Here is a 20327-nt window from a genome sequence, read left to right as displayed (position 1 = left end):
CTTTCTTAAGAATTGCAGGTAAATATAAAGGTAGGTTTTATAACAGAATATTATTATAAGTATCCTGTATGCTCGGGTTGGCTGGCTCTCCAGACCTTTTCATTGGCATCTTCTTTACAAAGCTATTCTTGGCCCGCTTCCAGCATACTTATGTGTGTACATTAAGCAAACAATTGACAATGGCTATGCTCTCTGTTCATAAAACAGGTCTTTTTGTCTGTACAGCAGGCGGGCATGTATGTATGCACCTCCTTATATGTGGAATCTTCTGCAGAAGGACATGAAGTTGCACTCATTGGTTCCTCTCGGCCGTTTCAAAGCACTGTTGCAGGATTTTTGAACACAATCTTCTATATGCTGATGTCACGGTGTGTCTTAGCTGGTCTTTGTAATCATGTGTAGATGCCGTTATTTGCGTTTTTATGGTTCATTTCTAGTATATATTAACATGCTTTTTGGCTTTTCTTTGTGGTAATCTTATTTTGTGTTTTATATTGCTTGTTTTAGAACTGCACATTTTTATTCTGTATGTTTGTTCTATGTTGTGTGTCTGTAACTTATGGTGCTGCATGTCTCGGGCCAGGACACTCTTGAAAAGGAGATTTTTATCCTCAAGAGTTTTTTTTTAGTTAAATAAAGGTTAAATTAAAAAAAAAAAGAGTGAGCTATGTTCATATATATTTTGCCAACAGGCCAGTGCAAGTATAAAGTATAAAGACACTACTAGGTTCAGTGGTAGGTTTTAAGTTTTGTAACATTAGAAATGTGGATTTTCACACAGAGGAGATCATTTCGACAAAGAGATGGATAAATGAAACCCTTTAAATTCAAATTTCAGACTATTAAATGACTTTTAAACTCTAATATTTTAAAAGTTGCTTTAAGGAGCTGCAGACACACTGTCCGAAGAGATGAGCTGAAAAAGAGTAGAGTGAAAATATGCTCAGGTGGACACAGCTGAACTGCTACAACAATAATCAATCAATAATGTATATCTTATCATATCTTATAATTAGTTTAGTATTACAATAGTTGTGTGTCCAAACATCACTTTCCCCTGGCATAATTTGTCTCTCATCCTTTACCTTAAACGACTTGAGAAATGTGTCGTTTGCACTTGTCACTCTGCACTTTTATCAGCAACAAGAAGAGTGACACCCTGCATACATAATGGATGGTGTTACTCCTGTGAAGGTATCGAGTGTTAGATAGAGGGAGTCAAATTCAGGTCGACCAGGTCGGATTGCTCCCTCTGTTACCTGAACGGTGTTGATGTATTGACCTTGTGGCTCGCAGGCACAGATGACATTTTAGAAATGCACTCATGCATTTTTCAATTAGTTTCAAGCCATCCACGCATATGCATATAGCACTGGATTACCGAGATCGTTATTGTTGTTAAAAACTGAAGTAAATCAGGAACAAAACAGCTTCACTCTCATCAAACAGCACTGGATAAAATACTGTGACTGCAAATAGAAAAAGGTACTGCTGAGTCACGCTGACTCATGCATACATGCTGGCTGTTTTTTATTTTTTACGTGTTTCGGGGGTATTTTTGCCCACAGTGTTGAGTGATGACTGGTTTGTCGCGGGGGTGTGATCAGGCAGAAAGTAGAGGGCGGCAGCAGAAAAGGGCGTTCTGGCAGCGACCTCGCTAGCTCACCCCACCAAGAAGGTTAATTAATGAAGCCGCAGATGGGAGCTAATTGTATTATGATTCAGTGACCATGCCGTGCTGGCAGGAGTGCACTGCGTGTGCGCTTAGGTGCTGCTGTGTGTGAGTAAGAGAGACAAACACAGAGAGCCGGTCTGTGAACAGGAGAAGGGTTGGGAGTGTTGTGGGGAGATTAAAATGAAGTTTGAAAATTTGCATCTCACCTGGCGTTGTCCCTGCCGTGGGACTTGATGAAGTTCATGTCTCTGTATTTGGACAGGAAGGCCACCAGCTGGTTATTGGTCCTGAAATAGAAGAAGATGACTTACTCTTGACTGGGAAACATATGGAGAGAGCAGGGTGGAACATTGGTTTTGACAAACAGCACATGTCAGAGTTACAGTGTGAGTTTTGGAGGACGGTTATGCAAATGAATCCATTTCTTACTGATTGCTTTAATAAAAGAACAGTTCGAGTTCTAACCCTTTGCCCTTATGGTTCAATTATCTTTTTTATATGCTAAATACATGTAAAAATAAATAAAATATAACACGAAATTTCTTCTACTTTTGATGACTCATCCTGAACTCCAGGGTGTGTACAGAAATGTATCCAATCAAATGTGATTTAGGGGCCACTAGCTTATATTGCCCATCACATAAACCCACCCTTGACTGTTAACTCAGGGTGTGAAGCAGAGCAATAACATGGGTAAGTAGTGTGTGTTTGGATCTCAGTCCACAAACTGTCTAAAACCTCTTTCCCACTGGACAAAAAAAACACCAACATCTGACTTTTGTCTTTGGTTACAATCTAAATTCACTCCCTGGACAAATGATTCTGCAGTAGTAATGGGTGTTTATCGGCTCCAGCTCTGATCGGCAGAGATAGCAATATGAGACCCAGGTGGACACACTAATTTTCGCCCCTTTCGCCGCTGTCAATAAAATGTGATCAAACCAAACCCAGAGAGTCCTTAGGAATTAGATTAGCAGTGTTTTTGAGTGTGACAATCTTGATACAGAATAATTAAGGACTGCTCCAAACTCTGAACACATAAAATACTTTGCTTGGATATAACATGTGTCTGAAATAGTTTTTCCACAACACAGTTCAATTAAAGCTGGGGTAGTTTTATAATGGCGTCACTGAGCAAAAATCCCCAAATAAACTTTGATAATTCAAGTGGTCTGAGAGACAACTACGCTTCTGCACCTCCTCTCATTTCTGGTTTCAGGCTTTAGAAAATCTAGCCTGTGACGGGAGACTTTCACCACTCACACATCAATTTAGAGAGAAGCTGTTCCTATTGGCTGGTCTAAAAAAGCAGAAGCACGAGCTCATTCCATTGGTGAAAGCCTGATTCAGTGGCAGAAAGTCTTGCAGAGAAGGTTGCTATTCCAGTATTGGCAACAACTGTCTACACTGCAGAACAACCCAGAAAAGGAAGATGGACTTATAAAAAAGAGAGTCTGACAATAAAAGAAACAAAACACATTATTGGTGAAGTGTTCCAGAGATGGATAGAAAATGTTGCTAATAGTTAGCCTTCTGCTAACAGGAGTCAAAGCTTTGTGCCTACAACTTCAAGTTCATGTTTATGTGACTAATATTAACTAGAGCCCAGAATCATAGTGTGTCCTCCGCCTACAGACCACCTCTTCAGAAGAAGAGGCAACAGCTACAGAGACAAACTCCAAGTCAGCCTCAGCAGAAACCTGAGTCCAACCAGCGCAAACCCCAGCTCTGAGAGACCAGACATCCCCGACTTCCCGCTGGATCAGGAAACTTTCTGTTGCTGCTGTTACACAGGTTAGACCCAGCACTGCAGTTGGCCACCAGCCCACTGTGACACCTGGTGCTGGGGGGGTTTGGGCTGGCTAAATTTGAGCTGCTACAGCCACTGACTGAAGGTCGATCTCAAGAGCTACTGCCCGCTCTCCTCCCAGTGAAGCAGTCCACAGGGTTGGGGAGCGAGGCTTTAACTATCAACAAATCTCTTTAAACTACATTCCATCTCTCTCATCAGATAATTCAAAAATCTATGAATATGTAAATAATTTTTGCTTCAAAAGACAGAGGATGTCTTCCACTTCACTTTCATGTCTATTCTCAGAGTACACACACTGGAGACTTCAATTTCCCACACCACACTTCACATACAGTTGCACACTGGACCGGAATTGGCTCCAAACAAGTAGTGATGTAACAAATGATGCTGGTACATCTGCTTATTAAAGTCAGATTTTCTGTGAGCATAGAGAAACTCTCCTCCTGCAGCAGGTGAATGTGAAAACAAACTCAGCACATACATCATTCTGCACACTGAAGCTTAAACATCACAGTGATGCAACAATAAGAAAAGCACATTTTTGAGGGAAGACGGGGCTTTAATGTTACATAGGAGTACTTCAGTTTGGGGCTTTAAGTCACAATTAAAGACCTCGGCTGTTGTCAGTGTCAGCACCTCAGTCCTTTCACGGCGCTAAAACTATTTAGGATTATACAAAAGATTGTGCTATCCATGATTTTGATGAATGACTTCCTGCTGCTCTTACATTATAGCGCAGTCTACTCCTTCATACACAGGCCAGACAGGCTAAAAGCTTTGCTCTGCAGGCTATGCCACAGTCAATGGCTCTAACATTTCATCTGTGGTGGAGCTTTTCATGATGGCTTGGCTTGCCTTTCTAAAAGAGCAGCGAGGCTCTGGTAAAAAGCTCAAGGATCATTGGGGGGAGGGACAAGCGCATATTAATGTCATTTTCTCTTCAAGGAGCAATTTCACAGCCTGGGGGGCTTATCTTAGGAGGTCCTGAGCCATAAAGCCTAACTGATGATGTGCTGCACAGACACATGCACCCTTCTCTGTCTCTACTTCCCACACACACACATACACGCTGTGTATCTGCTAGTATGCACACCGACAATGCGATATACATGCACAGGGACACACAAATGCTTGTAGGCACGCAGCCACGCACACACAGAGCGAGGGGAATTCATGTCAAGCTCCAGATTTGCCACCTGAGTGGTCACCCCGTCCACTGGGTCTAGTTTGCTTACTGTCAGCCCTGTGGCTGCTCTGTCTCACAGTAGGTATTCACACGCACACATTACTGTAACACACACACACACACACACACACACACACTGCTGTGGTTTCAGCCCCACCTGACCACTGACAAAATGTGCACATTTCTAATATTATATCCAAATTAACTTCATCATCATGCCACTGTTTTACTTCCATGGTCTTTCTGTTAAATTAATAATGTTTGCCTTGGTCTGACAAAGATTTTACATGCATATATAATGCCAGAGGGGAATAGTTGCAGGTTACAACTTTTAACAACACTTACAGGTCCAGTGTGTAGGAGTTTGGGGGATATATTTGCAGACTTGTAATATAATATAATAAGTAGCCTTTGCTTTCTTTAGTGTATAATAGGGCTGCCCCCTAATAGTCGACTGAACGTTAGTCGAGCAGAACGGTCATTATTCAGCAAGATTTCATGTCATTTATAAAAACCATGAAACTCCACTCTGCTGAGAGGCCACGCTCAGCAGTCAGACAGGAGTCAGGTTAATTTCCAGGGCTGGTACCTGTGGTTATTCCACAGGCTAGNACCTTCAACTCAAACCATTGTGTTGCCCCGCCCAAAATATATAATTTAATAATTACAATAATATCGTAAACATGCGGGCGACTAGTCGACTAATGGCCCTTAATGACGACTATTGGTCGATTTAGTTGGGGGCAGACCTAGTGTACAAACACCTGAAAATAAGAATCGTTGCATTTTCATTACCTTAGAGTGAGCAGTGTATATCTAGAGAGCACGCCCTTGTTTATGGAGATCTCCATGTTCACCGCCATGGTTCTACAGTAGCCCAAACGGACAAACCAAATTGGCTCTAGATAGGGCCATTTGCGTTTTCACATCAGCTACCATAGTAAGCAGCCCCTCTGTGACGAGAGCGTCAGAAAAACAGATTTTTTTTTTAACATGAAACTGCTTTATTCAATGTTTTAATCACTGGGTTTCTTTTGGAGAGTAAGAATCCACTGCGGATAATTCGGCTTCCTGTAAAAACCTCCTGAACATTGAACACCAAAGGAATCCTAACCAGGAGAAGTTTTATCTGGTTGCAATCTGCAATCATCAGCGCTACATGACACTAAATGTCCCTAAATCTTACACACTGTTCCTTTCTGAGAGATGAGTCATACATCCACCTTTGTCCCAGAAACACCCACGAAAAGTTCTGTAACTTAATTTCATTCTGATAGGTTTTCAAAAAGTCTTTAGAATTACATTTTCAAGCAAGTTGTCTTACTTCTAATGGGTTATGAAGGTTGTTTGCTACAACAGAAAATGACACTTATGGCACAAAGCTTAAATGTGAAATACAACTTTTCCTGAGATGACAAAGTGAAAGAGATTAGAAGACACGACGCCTGCAGCCAGTCATTGTCTCACAAAGCTCAGACTTCTTAAAAGCTGCTGTAAACTCTATGAAAGGGGCTTTAAAGAAAAAAAGAGGTAAAGGCAAGGAGACTGTGTAGATAAAAGCTGGGAAAGAGGGTTGTACTCTGACAAAGCAAGCGTGTAACTCATCCTCTGGCCTCTCTGGACACACACACACACACACACACACACACACACGCACGCACACATAGTATATCTCCCCCTGGACACACAGCCCCTCTGCTGGTGTGAGGGGCTTGGGTTTGCCTTTGAGAGCCATCCATGCGGCAGGACAGACATTATCAGGGAATTAGAGGGGAAATAATGCTTGTCTCCAGTCCTACTGATAACAACAGCAGCAGTCAGGGCAGGGGTTCACCCCCCTCTACTTTAGTGCCTGCACCTGCGCAGTTTGGACAGAATGGAAATACGAGTGCCATTTGGAAAGTCTGTCAGAGAAACTACTGTAAAATAATGGGCTTACCTCAAAATAAAAAAAACAAAAAGTATGTTCCTCTTATCTGTAGTGCTATATCAATCTGAATTGTTTTGGTGTGAGCTGCTGAGTGTTGGAAATATCGGCTGATGTCTGCCCTTTCTCCAATATAATGGAACTCGACGGCACTCGGCTTGTGGTGCTCAAAGTGCCAAAAAAATACATTTGAAAAACTCAACAGCAATGTGTCTTTCCAAAAATCATGACCGGGTTACAAGAAGGTCTGTGAATGATTCCACAGACCTTGTTGTGAGCCGTTTTATGTAGGAACTATTTTCTTTCTACCAGGATTCCCACACATTTTTACCAAAAAATGATATAAAACGTTTCCATAATAATTTGACTCCATTTCCATGACGCTATTTAAGTGGTTTAAAACTGGTAGGCCTTTAAAGTGATACAGTCATACATTATTAAACACGCCCTTCCCATGCATTTATGGATAAGAAAACTGCTAGCACTAGCTAATTTTACTCACTTGTTCCCCACAAGCAAGGAAAGTCCCCACTGCTAACTAGCTGCATGTGTCAATGGACCATACTGGCACATACTGGTACTTCTCAAAACGTCAAGGCCACACTTTTTGGGGTATAAAAAACGTAGATCTCAAAACAATTTTACGTGTGTTCGGATTATTATTTGATAAGTCTGTATGCATTTATTTCTTGTTCAACAAATATTTACTATATTTGTTTTGAGACCTTGTCTGAACTTGAGCGTATGTGCTACTTTAACAAATTAAGGCTGACTGCAGTAATGTCCCGTCAGTCTTACCCCATTCAAGTAGATGAAAGACCCAATATGGTGACTTGATATTACTTATCCAGACTTTATGTGTATAGAAGTCCAGATCATGGTACCTGATGATTCAATCAAATATGTAATTTTGACTCAATCACCAGGTATTGTAAGGCTACGTGTTGTCAGTAGACCACCAACCAGTTTGATCTATGGGCTGAGAATGAGTTTGAGACAATGCTGACTACATCACTGTACTGCAGCAGCCTCCTACACAAGCTTACGTTAGCTATCCATCAGTAGCCTATTAACTGTCACCAGCATCATTTTGAGATTTACCACACTGAGACTGAATATTCACGGATCTAATGAGCCTCAGATCTCAGTGTTAACTTTGGTTATCCTGCTACGCAACAGCTTTTCAGCATTTTTCTGCTTTTGTCTGATGAGTTAGCACATTTGTTTCCCCAAAAAGGGGGTGCAGCCTTAGCAATGACACAATGCCGGTACGGTCTATATGTATCATGTATTACTGGTGATGTTTCAATGGTCACACAGCGCAGCACTAGATTTTAAACAAGTACTATAAGGAACTTCTTTTGTGTAACGTTAGCAAAGTATATTCACAACTAGGGATGGGCAACACAAGCAAAAACACTATTCGACATTTTTTCGAATAATCCCTGTAACTGAGTCATGATTTCTGGGAAGAGACATTGCTGTTTAGTTCTTCAAATATATTTTTTGTCACTTTGAGCACCACAAGCCGAGTGCCATCTAGTTACATTATATCGGACAGAGGGCAGACAATTTTAGGGCTGATATCTGCAACACTCGGCACCTCACACTTACATTAACTAGACTGATAAATAGCACTACAGGTAAGAGGACAAATGGACACAGGTCCTCAATCTGGTGTGGGGACAGTGGGTTTCTGAAGCCATTCGACCATCCAACACGCAGTTGTGATGAAGCACGCTGGCAGCTTAACACATGGTTGCATTTGCAGTCTGGCAGGAGTGAGGCATCTGCTTATTCCAACTTGTTTTTCTGCGCTGTAGTGTGCTATAGTAAGTCCATAATGATAATGTAATGCTGAGGTGTTTATTTCGGAGGGAGAACGTCTCTTTCCGACTGATCCCGCTCCCAAAGAAATCAGAAAGGATTATCAGCAACAAACCAGCTGAATGGGTTTCAGTTTCTTGCTTGAGGACACTCGAGTTTGCACGGATGCTCCCTCTCTCAGGGGTCTGAACCCAGGCCTGCCACTCAAAAGGCCATTTGCAAGTTCAACTCAGTAAATATGCAGTGCGCAGACTTGGTCAAATCCAAGCCGTGGTTACAAATGCACTTGCTGAGCAAAGATACAAGTGTGCCATTTACATATTTCCATATTGCATTGGATCCAAAACATGCAGTTCCCTCTTGTTCCCCTACCCTAACTGCTTATTCTCGCTCCCTCGCCTCTCCCTGTCATTTCTGCCTCTCGGCTCCCTCTTTCGCTCCATCAATCGTTTCGTTTCCCAACAGATGGGACTTAAAACCTCCACTGTCAGCCCTTTTCTCAACAACATCACCCTCATGCAAATGAGGAGGCAAAAGACGGGAAGAAAACAGTGTCCCGGTGCACGCACTCGCAAATACCTTTAATCATGCACTTGAAGACAGACAGACAGGAGCACAGACAGGATGAATATGCACACAAGTACACAGACACACTGAACTATGAGGATGGCAAGACATAAACTCAGGCATGCACACACTAGTGCAGAAACACAGACACCCATACATGGACAAACAGACAGCATGTCAGCAGCGTTCACGGATGTATTAAAAAAAGCTCAAACACAACGAGACTGAAGCCGTCAATGTACAAAACGCACATTTGCCTCTGCATATTGGCTCCAGCTGTGGAGACATCAGATCCAGCTTCTTTTTACCCAGTGGCCATTAAAGCTTGTCTAAATTCAACTGGTGGACATCTGGCTGCGCACAAGAGATAACTCTCTCCTTAATAGGAGGATTTTAATTGGCTGCTGCAGAGCTACATCAAAAACCCAGCAGACCCTGAACTCCCAGAAGGACTATAAACTCACATAAAATGTACAAGTCACAAAATTTCTCCTCCAATAGGCTATTTCCATGACTTCATGTCCAGTTCACGTTCACTCTGTGGCTTTAATTACCTTTTACAGCCTCTTAGAAGGGATATGTTGGGGTGGAGAGATGACTTTCGAACCGTACAGTACACAACAGGCCTGGAAAAGTCAATAGGTATTGACCCTGGGCAATTAAATCGTAATCAGTTCACCATGTAACCCACTCAATGGAGTGCAAGCGAGGAAGCGTGGACTTGGAAGAGAAGGTGTGAACGAAAAGCAGAGGTTCTACTTCATTGATCTGTTTGGTTTGGAGTGAGTCTTTACTTAAAGCTCACAGTTAACCGCAGGAGCCCAGACCAGTGTGTGTGTTGCATTTCTTCCATATTGGCTGAGAGCAGTCCACTATTGTTGTGCGTGGCTGGTGACCACCTTTGTCACCTGCATTACTGTAAAAGCTTGCTGCTACACCTTGCTTCATTTCCTTACCGGACAACTCTTAAAGAAATTACCTGTCTGCCTCCCCCTCAGGCCTCCACTTCTCACCTTTACTGAACTGCTCTAGCTGAGAGATCCATCTTTGTTACCTGATGGGGTAGTCGGCAGCACTGAGGTTGATGAAGAAATCCCAGCTCCAGTCCCTCATGGCCAGCAGGTCAGTCATACTGCGAAGATACATGGTCAGCAGACTGGCACCACCCCAGATGGTGGCCATGCGCCAGGGTGTGACCCTCACATTCGGATACTGGGCAGCCAAGGCGTGCACCTGCCTGTGCAGGTAGTTAGAGCGCTGAAACAAAGGAAACACACTGATTAATATTGTGTGTGATTAAATGTCACAAGTTAAAGACTCCCTCCTGTGAAACTAAGTTTTTAACATTGTGAACATTGCCATATAGTTATCTGGTCTGTGCACACGGCATCTATTGCAGGTCTGTCCATCCTGAAAGAGGGATCCCTCCTCAGTAGCTTTTCCATGGCTTTTTAAAGGGGGATTTTTTCCTTATCCACTGTGAGGGTTCAAAGGACAGAGGGATGTTGTATGCTGTAAAGCCCTCCAAGGCAAATTGTGATCCGTGATATTGGGCTTTATAAATAAAATTGAATTGAAATTGAATATGGTGTTTTTTAAATGCTACAAGACATACAAGCAAAATGAGTAGTCAACGCCATGGCGGAGCATTTCCACCATGGAAATGCAGTGCAACACTGGTGGTTACATGATGGCTTCTCATTCGGAATTAAATAAATCTGAATGAAATCATTCGGAATTATTTCCAGGTAGTTTACATGGGAAATATTCATTCTGAATGAGGGTTTACACAGGAGATCAGTGTAATCACCTTTTAATTGCCTTTATTCGGGTCCGCGCAAGGTTTGGGGCAGGGAAGGTTTCTGATTGGATAGGGGGCGGGGCGGATGTTACGTGTTTACATTTACTGGAAGAAAACACTGTAGTCCTTGTTCCAGATAACAAGATGCTTGACGACGCTGTTCTTAGTGCCTTTTTCGGGCTTGTTGTGCTTATATTCTTGAAGTAGCAGTATGACAACAACCTTGTTCGGCTAATGCTTCGTCTGTTGAGGAAGAGAAGGGAGGTAGAAGACCGTGCTTCGGCGAATGGAAACCGCTTAGTGCAACGAGCACCAGAAGGGCAAGGAAACGAGCATGAGCAGAAAGACCAGATAAACTTAAAGAGGAATGAGTGTATACAAGTGCGAGAAATTCTTTCATTCGGAATTCGAAACGGAATATTCCAGCCCCTTACATCGGATTGAATTTTCAATCGCATTGGCCATTTTCATTCCGAATTAGGTGTTTACAAGATCACTCTTAATAGGAATGAACTTTAATTCCGAATGAAAAGGGAATTAAACTGTCCATGTAAACGCACTCACTGACAATCTAAAAAACACCGTTCAGATGGCCAGGGTTTCATACGTGACATACCTAAGGAACCAATCCCGTCAATTTGCGGGATGGAGCTTTCCATATGATTAGCATGATGCTACAGCGAAACGAGGGATATCAGAGGAGAAGCCAGGGTACATATCGGTATTTGGAAGTTTCACTTTCACTTCAATCAGAAACAAGGTTTATCCAACATTAGCACAAACCAACCTAATAAATGCTAGCATCGTAAGTTTCTGCAAACCATGGTTGAGTACATTTGTTATTTGTTGTACTTATCATTTCCTATTTTTTAGGAAAAGATCAAGTTTTGGTCTGAAATACCAGCTTTTGGTGGCACTATCCCGGCAGGAAACACAGCGATGGGTTGCTGAAAAACCCACGTTTGGTCGTCAAAAAGACGCTGGAAACACAGCGATGACTGGCTAAAAAACAATTGGTTTTGATGTTTGTTTGTCTTGAACAGTGGACTGCAGCTTGGCAGGCATTTCACCTAGATGACATGCCAACCATTGTCCCCTTCACCTCTCGAGGACAAAGTCAGCTCACACTGCATCACTTTAGAAATGAAATAATATGTATATAATGTACAAATGTTTCTGCGCTTTGCACAAACTGCAGTACAATGCCAACATTCTCTTCTGATGTCTGGGCTCCACATTATTAGCTGTTGGGTGGTGTAGTCAAGCTGAAAGCTGATGTTTTCTACTAACGTTACATTTCTAATGTTGTAGAGAACGATGAGCAGAGTTGAAGATGAGTGGGTATGCTCGAGCTGCTGAAGGGTGGGTGGAAATGGAGGTGGGGACCAATATGAATATTCATAGATCGTGTCATACTAAATGTGGCAGAGGTGTAGAGTTACATCAAAGCCATTTTAGGGAATGAAAGTTTTTTCTTTTGGAAAAACCCTTCTAAATGTTCAATTTGATGATCAGAGATGAGTTTTCAGGGGTTTAATTGATGCCAGGAGAGGAACTTTAATGTCATTTCATTTTAACCATCTCCCATTGATAAAACTGAGTTTAAAAGACCCTGACTGCTTTCATCACATGAAAGGCACATCCTGTTTGTAGACTCTTTGTGGCTCACCTGATCAACGTGTATGTAGTAGTAGTGCGAGGTGTGGTAGATGGCTTTGAAGAGTCGATGAAACTGGCGGGAGGCTCGTCCATGGACCACCAGGACAAACGCTATTCTGACCGGCTTTGATGGAAAGCTCTCCGCAGAGTCCTCGTCCCACTGGACGTTAGCGTTGGCTTTACCTGTGAGATAGATAGACAACATTTAGTGATACCAGTGAATACACATCTTGTATTAACCACACTTTATCTACACAACATGGCATGGATTCTTCATCAGTAATATAATCAGGGGTTGTTTGCGTGTTTGATTGCCAAATCAAATCTGTTATTTATTTGCTAATCTATGAGTGGCTGCAGAAACGGCGCTAATAGTCAATATATGATAGTGAGCACCAATAAATACCCTCAAGGGCCAAGAAAAGCAACTGCATAATGAGTTTAGTTATTAATGATAATTAAATGTTTTTCTTTCATTAAACAATAAATGGATAAAGCTAAATAACGAGGTTGCTAGGCAACACTGTAAGCAGCAGTTGGAGTGGTATGATTAGTATATTCATAATAATTAGCTGCTATGTCGCCAGTCAACATTTAGTAGGTTCATTTTCTTTTATATTGTCTCTAAGTGTGCAACGGTCTGAACGAAGGAGGTACCTTTCAAGGGAGGAGAAAGCACACTGATCAATTTACAGCCTTTAATAGTGCAAACAGTCTAATGTTTCAACACCACTGTGTCTTCATCAGAGTCAAAGAGAGCAGAGACAAACAGGCACACGCATGCCGTGTATAGTCAGCCTACAGGTGATCAGTTTCACTGGATAATTGGTTGATGAGGATTTCAAATCTTTTGGGTGGTGAATACACAAGTGGGAGTTGCAATTGTTTGTGCACCACAATCACATAAATAACACAAGAACACAATAATCTCTGTAAGTTACAAACAGAAAAAGTATAAAATAGACAAAATAAAAATATTGCATCCATCACGTGTAACAAATCAATGAAAACAGGGCTCAGCTGTGTTAAGAGTATCAATCCAGACTCTGTTCATCTTTCTCTCTATGCCCTTATAAACAGGAGTGTAGTGCTGGTGCGGCGCTCTGGAACGAAATGACGCTTCACCTCTTTTCTTCCTCCAAGTAAGTAAATAAAGTTTAGATTCAAATACATTTTTTAAGGACTTGAAGATGCAATCATTACTAAATCGAATGTAATGCAAGAGAGCCAATAAAAACAAGTGGAATAGTCAAAGGTGTCATATTGAGATTGAAGGTGTTGATTCACGATGTCAGCTTATGCACTGAGTAACATACAAGGGAGTGTACCACCTTAAAAGTTGCCGGTAGCTGGTGGTGTTTTATCATAAAAGAAAGATAATTAAAATTAAAGGTAATAATAGATTATAACAGAATTTTTATGACCCCAATCTAATGCAGCCTCGGCTCTGATATGAGTCTTTAAAGCTCTTATAGTTTGTCCATAATAAACCCGACCAAAGGGACATGTCAGCATGTAGACAACACGTGTGCCGCAGCAGTTCATGAAAGATTTTATGGAGCATTTTCTACCAGTGCATGGATATTTAAAGTACTTGGTATCTTACGAGTTAGAACATTGTGCACAGTGGCTGCACTGTAAAAAACTGTAGGTTGATTATGCAGCCAGGGCACAGTGTTAGGTGGTTTTCTAGCATCCGAATAAACCAGTCTGTCTCTCAGACTGCATTTAAACAGGATCAAGAAAGGCACTGAGCTGAAGCTATGTAGAGATGCCTCACTTTTGAGGACATTCCAGTGTTTAAGGATAATGTTTTTGACCCTGTCAGGCAGAGGAGAGTGTTCAGTGAAGTAAGTAACCCCTGAGGTGGTAGCTCTTGTTTTCTTCTCTAACTTATCTCCCAGAGGAAGTACCTGTTTTATAACTACTGATCAATATTCTCTATGAAGATATACAGTTAGATAATAATGCTGCCACTGAGCCTTGAAAAACACTGCCTGTAGCAAGCCTCCATTGTTTCATTTAAAGGGATACTTTGCCAATTTTCAACCAGCTTTGTATCATAACAATGTGGGTAGTATGTGTAAATGAACTGTGGTGAACTTCCCTCCATCTTACCAGCGCCCAGATCTCCTTGCTCATCTGTCTGTTTGCGAAACGCATCATCCAGTGGATTTTTGCTGGCTATAGGGCTGTTGCTCGATTGTATTGTATGGTCCATGCACAGTATACACTCTGCTGCTCCGAGAGTGTGGTGCTCTGAATAACAGAGTGTGTTCTGGCATTCAGAGTGAGTATTTCCGAACGCACCCAAAGAGTATTGAAGCAGATTAAGACAGAGCTGCTCCTATCTCTTTCTCACACTCTCTCAAACTCAGAAACGAAACTCAGATTAAATGGTGAAACTAGGCAGTGCTTTTCACAAATAAAACAAGATTGGAATACTGTTTTTCGCGTATTTCTCGTCCAAAATGCCTTGAGGAACATACTTTAGTGCAGTGTTTGGGTGTTATACGAGAATTTGTGAACAAGAAATGGGCACCATACTGTTTCCTGTATTGTAAAAATGGAGGCTGAAAAATCTGGATCTGAAACACAATTTAGTTTATCGTTTTACTGTAATAAGAGATTGTTTCATACCAGTTGGCCGCCATAATGTTTCCTGTGTCAAGGTTTACATCATCTACCAGCAGGAACATTTATTGGTCTGCTGTGGCGCAATGCATTCTGGAAGGTGTAGGTTTTCTACCGCTTGAACAAATGCAAATGCTACAGCTCTTTTCCAGTTTTCTCTCCTCATAAAGTACCGATTTCAAAAATAATTCAGAAATTGGTGCTTTTTATGAGTTTTATGAAAAAGACCATCTTTCCAGCAGTGAAATACGTTTTTAGATACAACCGATGTTGTCAGGAGGTCAGGATTATGCAGAAAGAAAGAAAGCCGTGCTACAACTGAGACATTAATAAATAAATACATGAATAAATAAGAACAAAAAACTCATACAGCTATTGCAGCCCTGCCGAGGAAGAAAAAAAGCATAACCACAAAACCATGACTCGCTCATCCATTTTTTTATGTGATTGAATTGGAACTATGACAATTTCAACCAGACACTACACACACACTGTAACTACTATCCTCATTCAGACAGGAATCCTATAAGCAATTCCTCTGGGGCTTTCAGGGTGGAGCACGGTTTGACAATGTGCCATCATTCCTCTCAGGCAAAACTCCCTGAAGATGCCTTGGATTTCACACAATGACAACAATAAGCATGCAGGCAAACACCCACCCTGGTCGCGGCCTGCCAAGCCACTATCAAATTAAACAATTCCAACCATCTCTGGAGAGTCACTGGTAACCTCGCATAGCTCCATTGTGTAGTTTTGTACCACCCTTAACCGCTCAAAAACAAACACTTGCACTTCACAACCTGAGAATAAAAAAACCTCGAAGCAGTTCTGCACCATCAAGTCCCACAACATTATGGCAGACATTGTTTGTTTTCAAATCTTCAGTTATTACAGCAAATGTGCAGCTTATGCGACATGTTTGTTCACAGAATGTGCCTTAAGGAGATTAATGATTATAATTTGGGACTTCAGTTCCCAAGAGCCCGTCTGTGCTGAAGATGTAGAGGAAGCTGAGAGAGGTGGGAGCTGTTTGTTCCCCTGAGGTTACGTTTCCTCAAAAATGCCCCTCCCAGCTCCTTTTCCCGTCTGGCCCGAAGCTTCCTGCAATTACTCAAAATTTAAAGGCAAGTGTCCGATATGTCTTCTCTTTATGAGTTGACAGGGACGGGCCAAAAAGGCCTGGTCCCTCCAGTTCAACTGATGTCATTCATACAAATTTAAGGGCAGGTGTCCAACATGGCTTTGTTTAAAGGTTGACCACAAGGTTGGGGTTAATGACACGCTCCCTTGGCTCCAATTGGCCCCAATTGGCCCCAATTGGCCGTGGCTTCTGTCAGTCACTCATACTTATTTCTTGCTTCCCTCTCTCTCTTACTCTGCATGTACGTGTGTGTATGAGTGTGTGTGACAGCTCAGGGGGGAAATCTGCTGTGGGCCGTATCAGATTGAACGGTAATTGGTGGCCAGCTAAGAAGGTTCACTGGTTTGCTTTGCACACGGATAATTGGCCAGTCGCTTCACAAAGCACTTTGAGAGTGTGTGCTATGCTAGCTAGCTGAACTAATGAGCACTGCTGTGTGTGTGTGTGTGTGTGTGTGTGTGTGTGTGTGAGAAGTCAAATTTTACTGTCAGTTTTGTCGAGCATGTGTGTTTATCTGCAGAAGAGCTTCACGTGTAGTATTTTTTGAACAGACTGCACCTGAAGACACCGCAGGCATTTTTTTCTGAAAGAAAAAAAAGAGAAGCCCTGCTCTTGAACTCATCACTCTTCATCATCCTTCCCATCGCCATCAATCTTTTAAACTGCCTCTCCCTCATCTGCTATCACCCTACTCTCTTCCTCCATCATCTTGTGTAACTTCAGGCTCTTACCCATCCTCCATCTTAACTGCTCATATGAGAGGTTAGAACAAGAGCTGAGCTATATCCCAAAGGGCTTGTACCAAATTGCATTTGAAAATGTCTCAGGGATGGCGTCTGCTCCTTCAAACCATTCAGAGCCAGGTTTGCAGACTTATAAATCATATCCATGGCTTTGATTTATATGAATACAATAACAAATGTCATTTCCTTTCCTTTAAACCTGTAATGACAGATTTTTTTGGTCACTTGGGGTCAGCGCAAACACAACACTGAACACAACACTGACACGTTATCACCTCTGAACATTGCATCCTCTTTTTATCCTGAAAACTGGGAATCTTTGCACATCACCTAGAACACATTTTTGCACATTCCTGCCTCGCTCTTTCATTTGAAACAGTTACAGCATACATATTTTTTAAGTAGTATCTTTTAATATTTTTATTGTAATGTTTTCTATCCTATTTTTAGCCGAAATGACCTGGCCCAGAATCGTCCTGAACTCGGCATGCCGGATGAAATTAGCCGGGCCAGGTCCGGTTGCCCGACTCAGCTGACACTTTGCATGGAAGACGCCCAAGGATCCCGCCAAATCAGCTCGCCCGATTCCTGCTGCCGGCACTGTCATCACTGGGCCATTATCAGAAATGACCTTGCCAAGCTTCGGCCCAAACTAGGCATGCCGGATGACATTAGCCGAGCTGCATCTGGTTGCCTGACTCGGTTGTCCCTTTGCGTGAATGACACCCCAGAATCGGGCCAAACACGCTGGCCTGACTCTGGCTGCGCACACTGCCATCACTGGGCCGTAATCAAAAATGACCTGCCCAAAGCTGGCATACCAGATTAAATTAGCCAGGCCGCATGCAACAGCCCGACTTGGCTGAGACTTGGTATGAATGACGCCCCAGAATCTATGCAACAAACACCAAACACCAAATTCCTTGTATGTAAAAACATTCTTGGCAGTAATGCAGATTCTGATCTGATTGTTGAGTATAAAAAAAAAACCGATGACAGATGACTAATATTCTGACAAAATTACAGACATTTCCACCTTAAACTGATGCAGAAAGGGCAAAAAAAAAAGGTGCATAAAAAATCACCAGAATGCAGGAAATTAAAAATTTGACACTTGAAAATTTCGTATCATATCTTATGTTGAAACAGAACACCCCTGAAACAAGCTACCCAACTAACAGCATGTTAAGCAAACTACCATGTTTCTATCACGCTGCTCAACCGACCAAGTAACAACCACACAAGTTTCCTCGGCCATGTCACCTTTAACGAGCTACAAAGCGCACACTTCTGTCTATCATATCACCTACTAACACCACAGCTAACAAGATGCTAGTCAACAACAACCTGCTGGGTGAAGTATCTGGCTCTTTACTCACTAAATTCTCCATTAGATTCACAAAAAAATCACCAAGTCTCTGCTGTTTAGTGTGGGGCAGGTAGCATATAAGACCTTCTGAAAACAGCTGTCTGCTGTGGCTGCAAAATGATGGTGTAAGAGTGTTAAAAGTGAACACAAACAGTACAGTTGCAGGCTAGAATACCAAGAGCTTAAAAAAAGCTATAAAGCTCATAGAGCTGAGGGCAACTTCAGATTGTGGTGCTACTTCTCTCTGAGTTTGTCACTACTGTGCGACTGGGTTCGTATAACACATATTGTTATGATAAATATATTGATTATAGCAGCTTTAGAGGAGTACTTCACCTACAAACTGACCAACTGTAATTACTCCCTGTATGTTACTTTAAGTTTTTGATGAGAACTTTGTTTTTCTTGCGTGCCTCTGTGGTGAAAAGAGAATCCAAAAAAGGATAACATTCTTCATAAACCGAAGTGAACAGGGACCACGTTTAACAACAGCAAAACTATATCAGACAACTTGTGCAGTATAGCAAGTATCAGTTATCCAGTTGTATGCTCAATACTTCCTGAACACATGCATTTTCACTAAAACACTACAATTTAAAACACATCAGTACAAACTGTCTCACACACGGACGAGTAGTGTGCTTGGGCACGCTCAGGGCTCACTACTCGTAGACGGAGGTGTTTTATATTATAGTGTTTAAGAAAAAATACATGGTTTAGCAAAGTACTGGGCATGTGACTGGATAAATGAGACTTGGGTTATGCTGCAAGATATATGTGAGAGTTTCTAAATGGAAGTTCAGTCAGGAACACTTTAGTCAAAGAAAACTTCATTTCCATTTGCAGTATTATATTTGGCTGTATGTTCTGGGGCCTCTCTGCCTTTCCTTGGGACTGCGCAGAAAGCCTCTTCCACACACCTACATGGAAAGCCTAAGGTGGAGAGAGCACACCTCTCTGCCCTTCCACGCGCTTATCTGGAAAGCCTTAAGGCAGATAGAGCACACTTGTCTGCCCTTCAACGTGTAAACAAGAAAAGCCTTGGGGCAGAGAGAGCAAACCCCCCTGCCCTTCCATGCACATACACGGAAAGCCTAAGGCAGGGAGAGCAGCAGAAATATATATTCTTTAAAGTATGATTCGTACAAATATCCTTTTCAGTACAAGGCCATTAGGTTAAAGCTACGTGGGTACAAGGTCACTGCCTGCTACAGTCGTGCCCCTGCTGGAGCAGTGCAGCCCAGTTATATCATTATAAGTCAAGTTAGCATATGGGAGGCAAAGAAATTAAACATGTTCCTCCTGTATTCAATGATGCTAATAACAAAGCTATCACAATTGCTAATCTAGCCGAGGCCTCAAGGACAGCATACCGATCAAATCAAATTGGACAATTTTCTGCTAACAAGGTTAGGACTTGAATTGGGAAGGGGAACAGAGGAGGGAAGAGAGAGAGGGAGAGAGAGATAACACATTGGCAGGCAGCAGGCAGGCAGACAGACTGAGAGTAAGAAAGAAAAGTGATTTAATTTAGCTGTCGTGTTGTTACAGCCCAGCCACCAGGGGAAAGCCCTTTTCAATTTCTTTGTCTCCTTTGATCAAACTGTCAGTTTGAGTGGGATGGTGAGTTGCTGTGTGAGATGACAGGAGCTTAGGCACAGACAAACGATACTCCTGCTCTTGGGAAAGGGAATGTACAAAAGTTGCTAAGTCATGGTGCCTACTCGAGTTCTAATAACACGAGCGAGGGCCAGGAAGGTATCTGACTAGAACAGGCAGGATGTATAATAGCTTTCTCCTCCTCCCCTGCTGTCCACACACCCTGCATTCAGTCCACTCCCATGTGTGTAAATGCATGTGTGTGTACGTGCTGTTCGATTCAACACGGTTGCTGATGCGTGCTGCCCACCGATGGCGGCAGCCGCAACAGATTATGTTTACAGAATCCACAACCAGACTGCAGATGTCCATAAATTCTTAGAGAA

General features: G+C 42.2%; 1 protein-coding gene across 1 annotated transcript in view; it reads right to left on the bottom strand.

Annotated features, from left to right (window-relative positions):
* The window catches only part of xylt1 (xylosyltransferase I), a 121829-nt gene that overhangs the window by 34423 nt on the left and 67079 nt on the right, over positions 1-20327 (bottom strand). The window contains exons 3-5 of the mRNA XM_050045243.1: positions 12466-12638; positions 10050-10252; positions 1882-1962 (exon numbers count right to left, since the gene is read on the bottom strand). Of these exons, the coding sequence (XP_049901200.1) occupies positions 1882-1962; positions 10050-10252; positions 12466-12638 (457 nt within the window). The remainder of the gene's footprint in view (positions 1-1881; positions 1963-10049; positions 10253-12465; positions 12639-20327) is intronic.

The sequence above is a fragment of the Epinephelus moara genome, chromosome 5, assembly GCF_006386435.1.
Source record: "Epinephelus moara isolate mb chromosome 5, YSFRI_EMoa_1.0, whole genome shotgun sequence".
Taxonomy (NCBI): domain Eukaryota; kingdom Metazoa; phylum Chordata; class Actinopteri; order Perciformes; family Serranidae; genus Epinephelus; species Epinephelus moara.
Note: the sequence above shows the minus strand (reverse complement) of the source record. Positions and strands in the feature narration are given on the sequence as shown.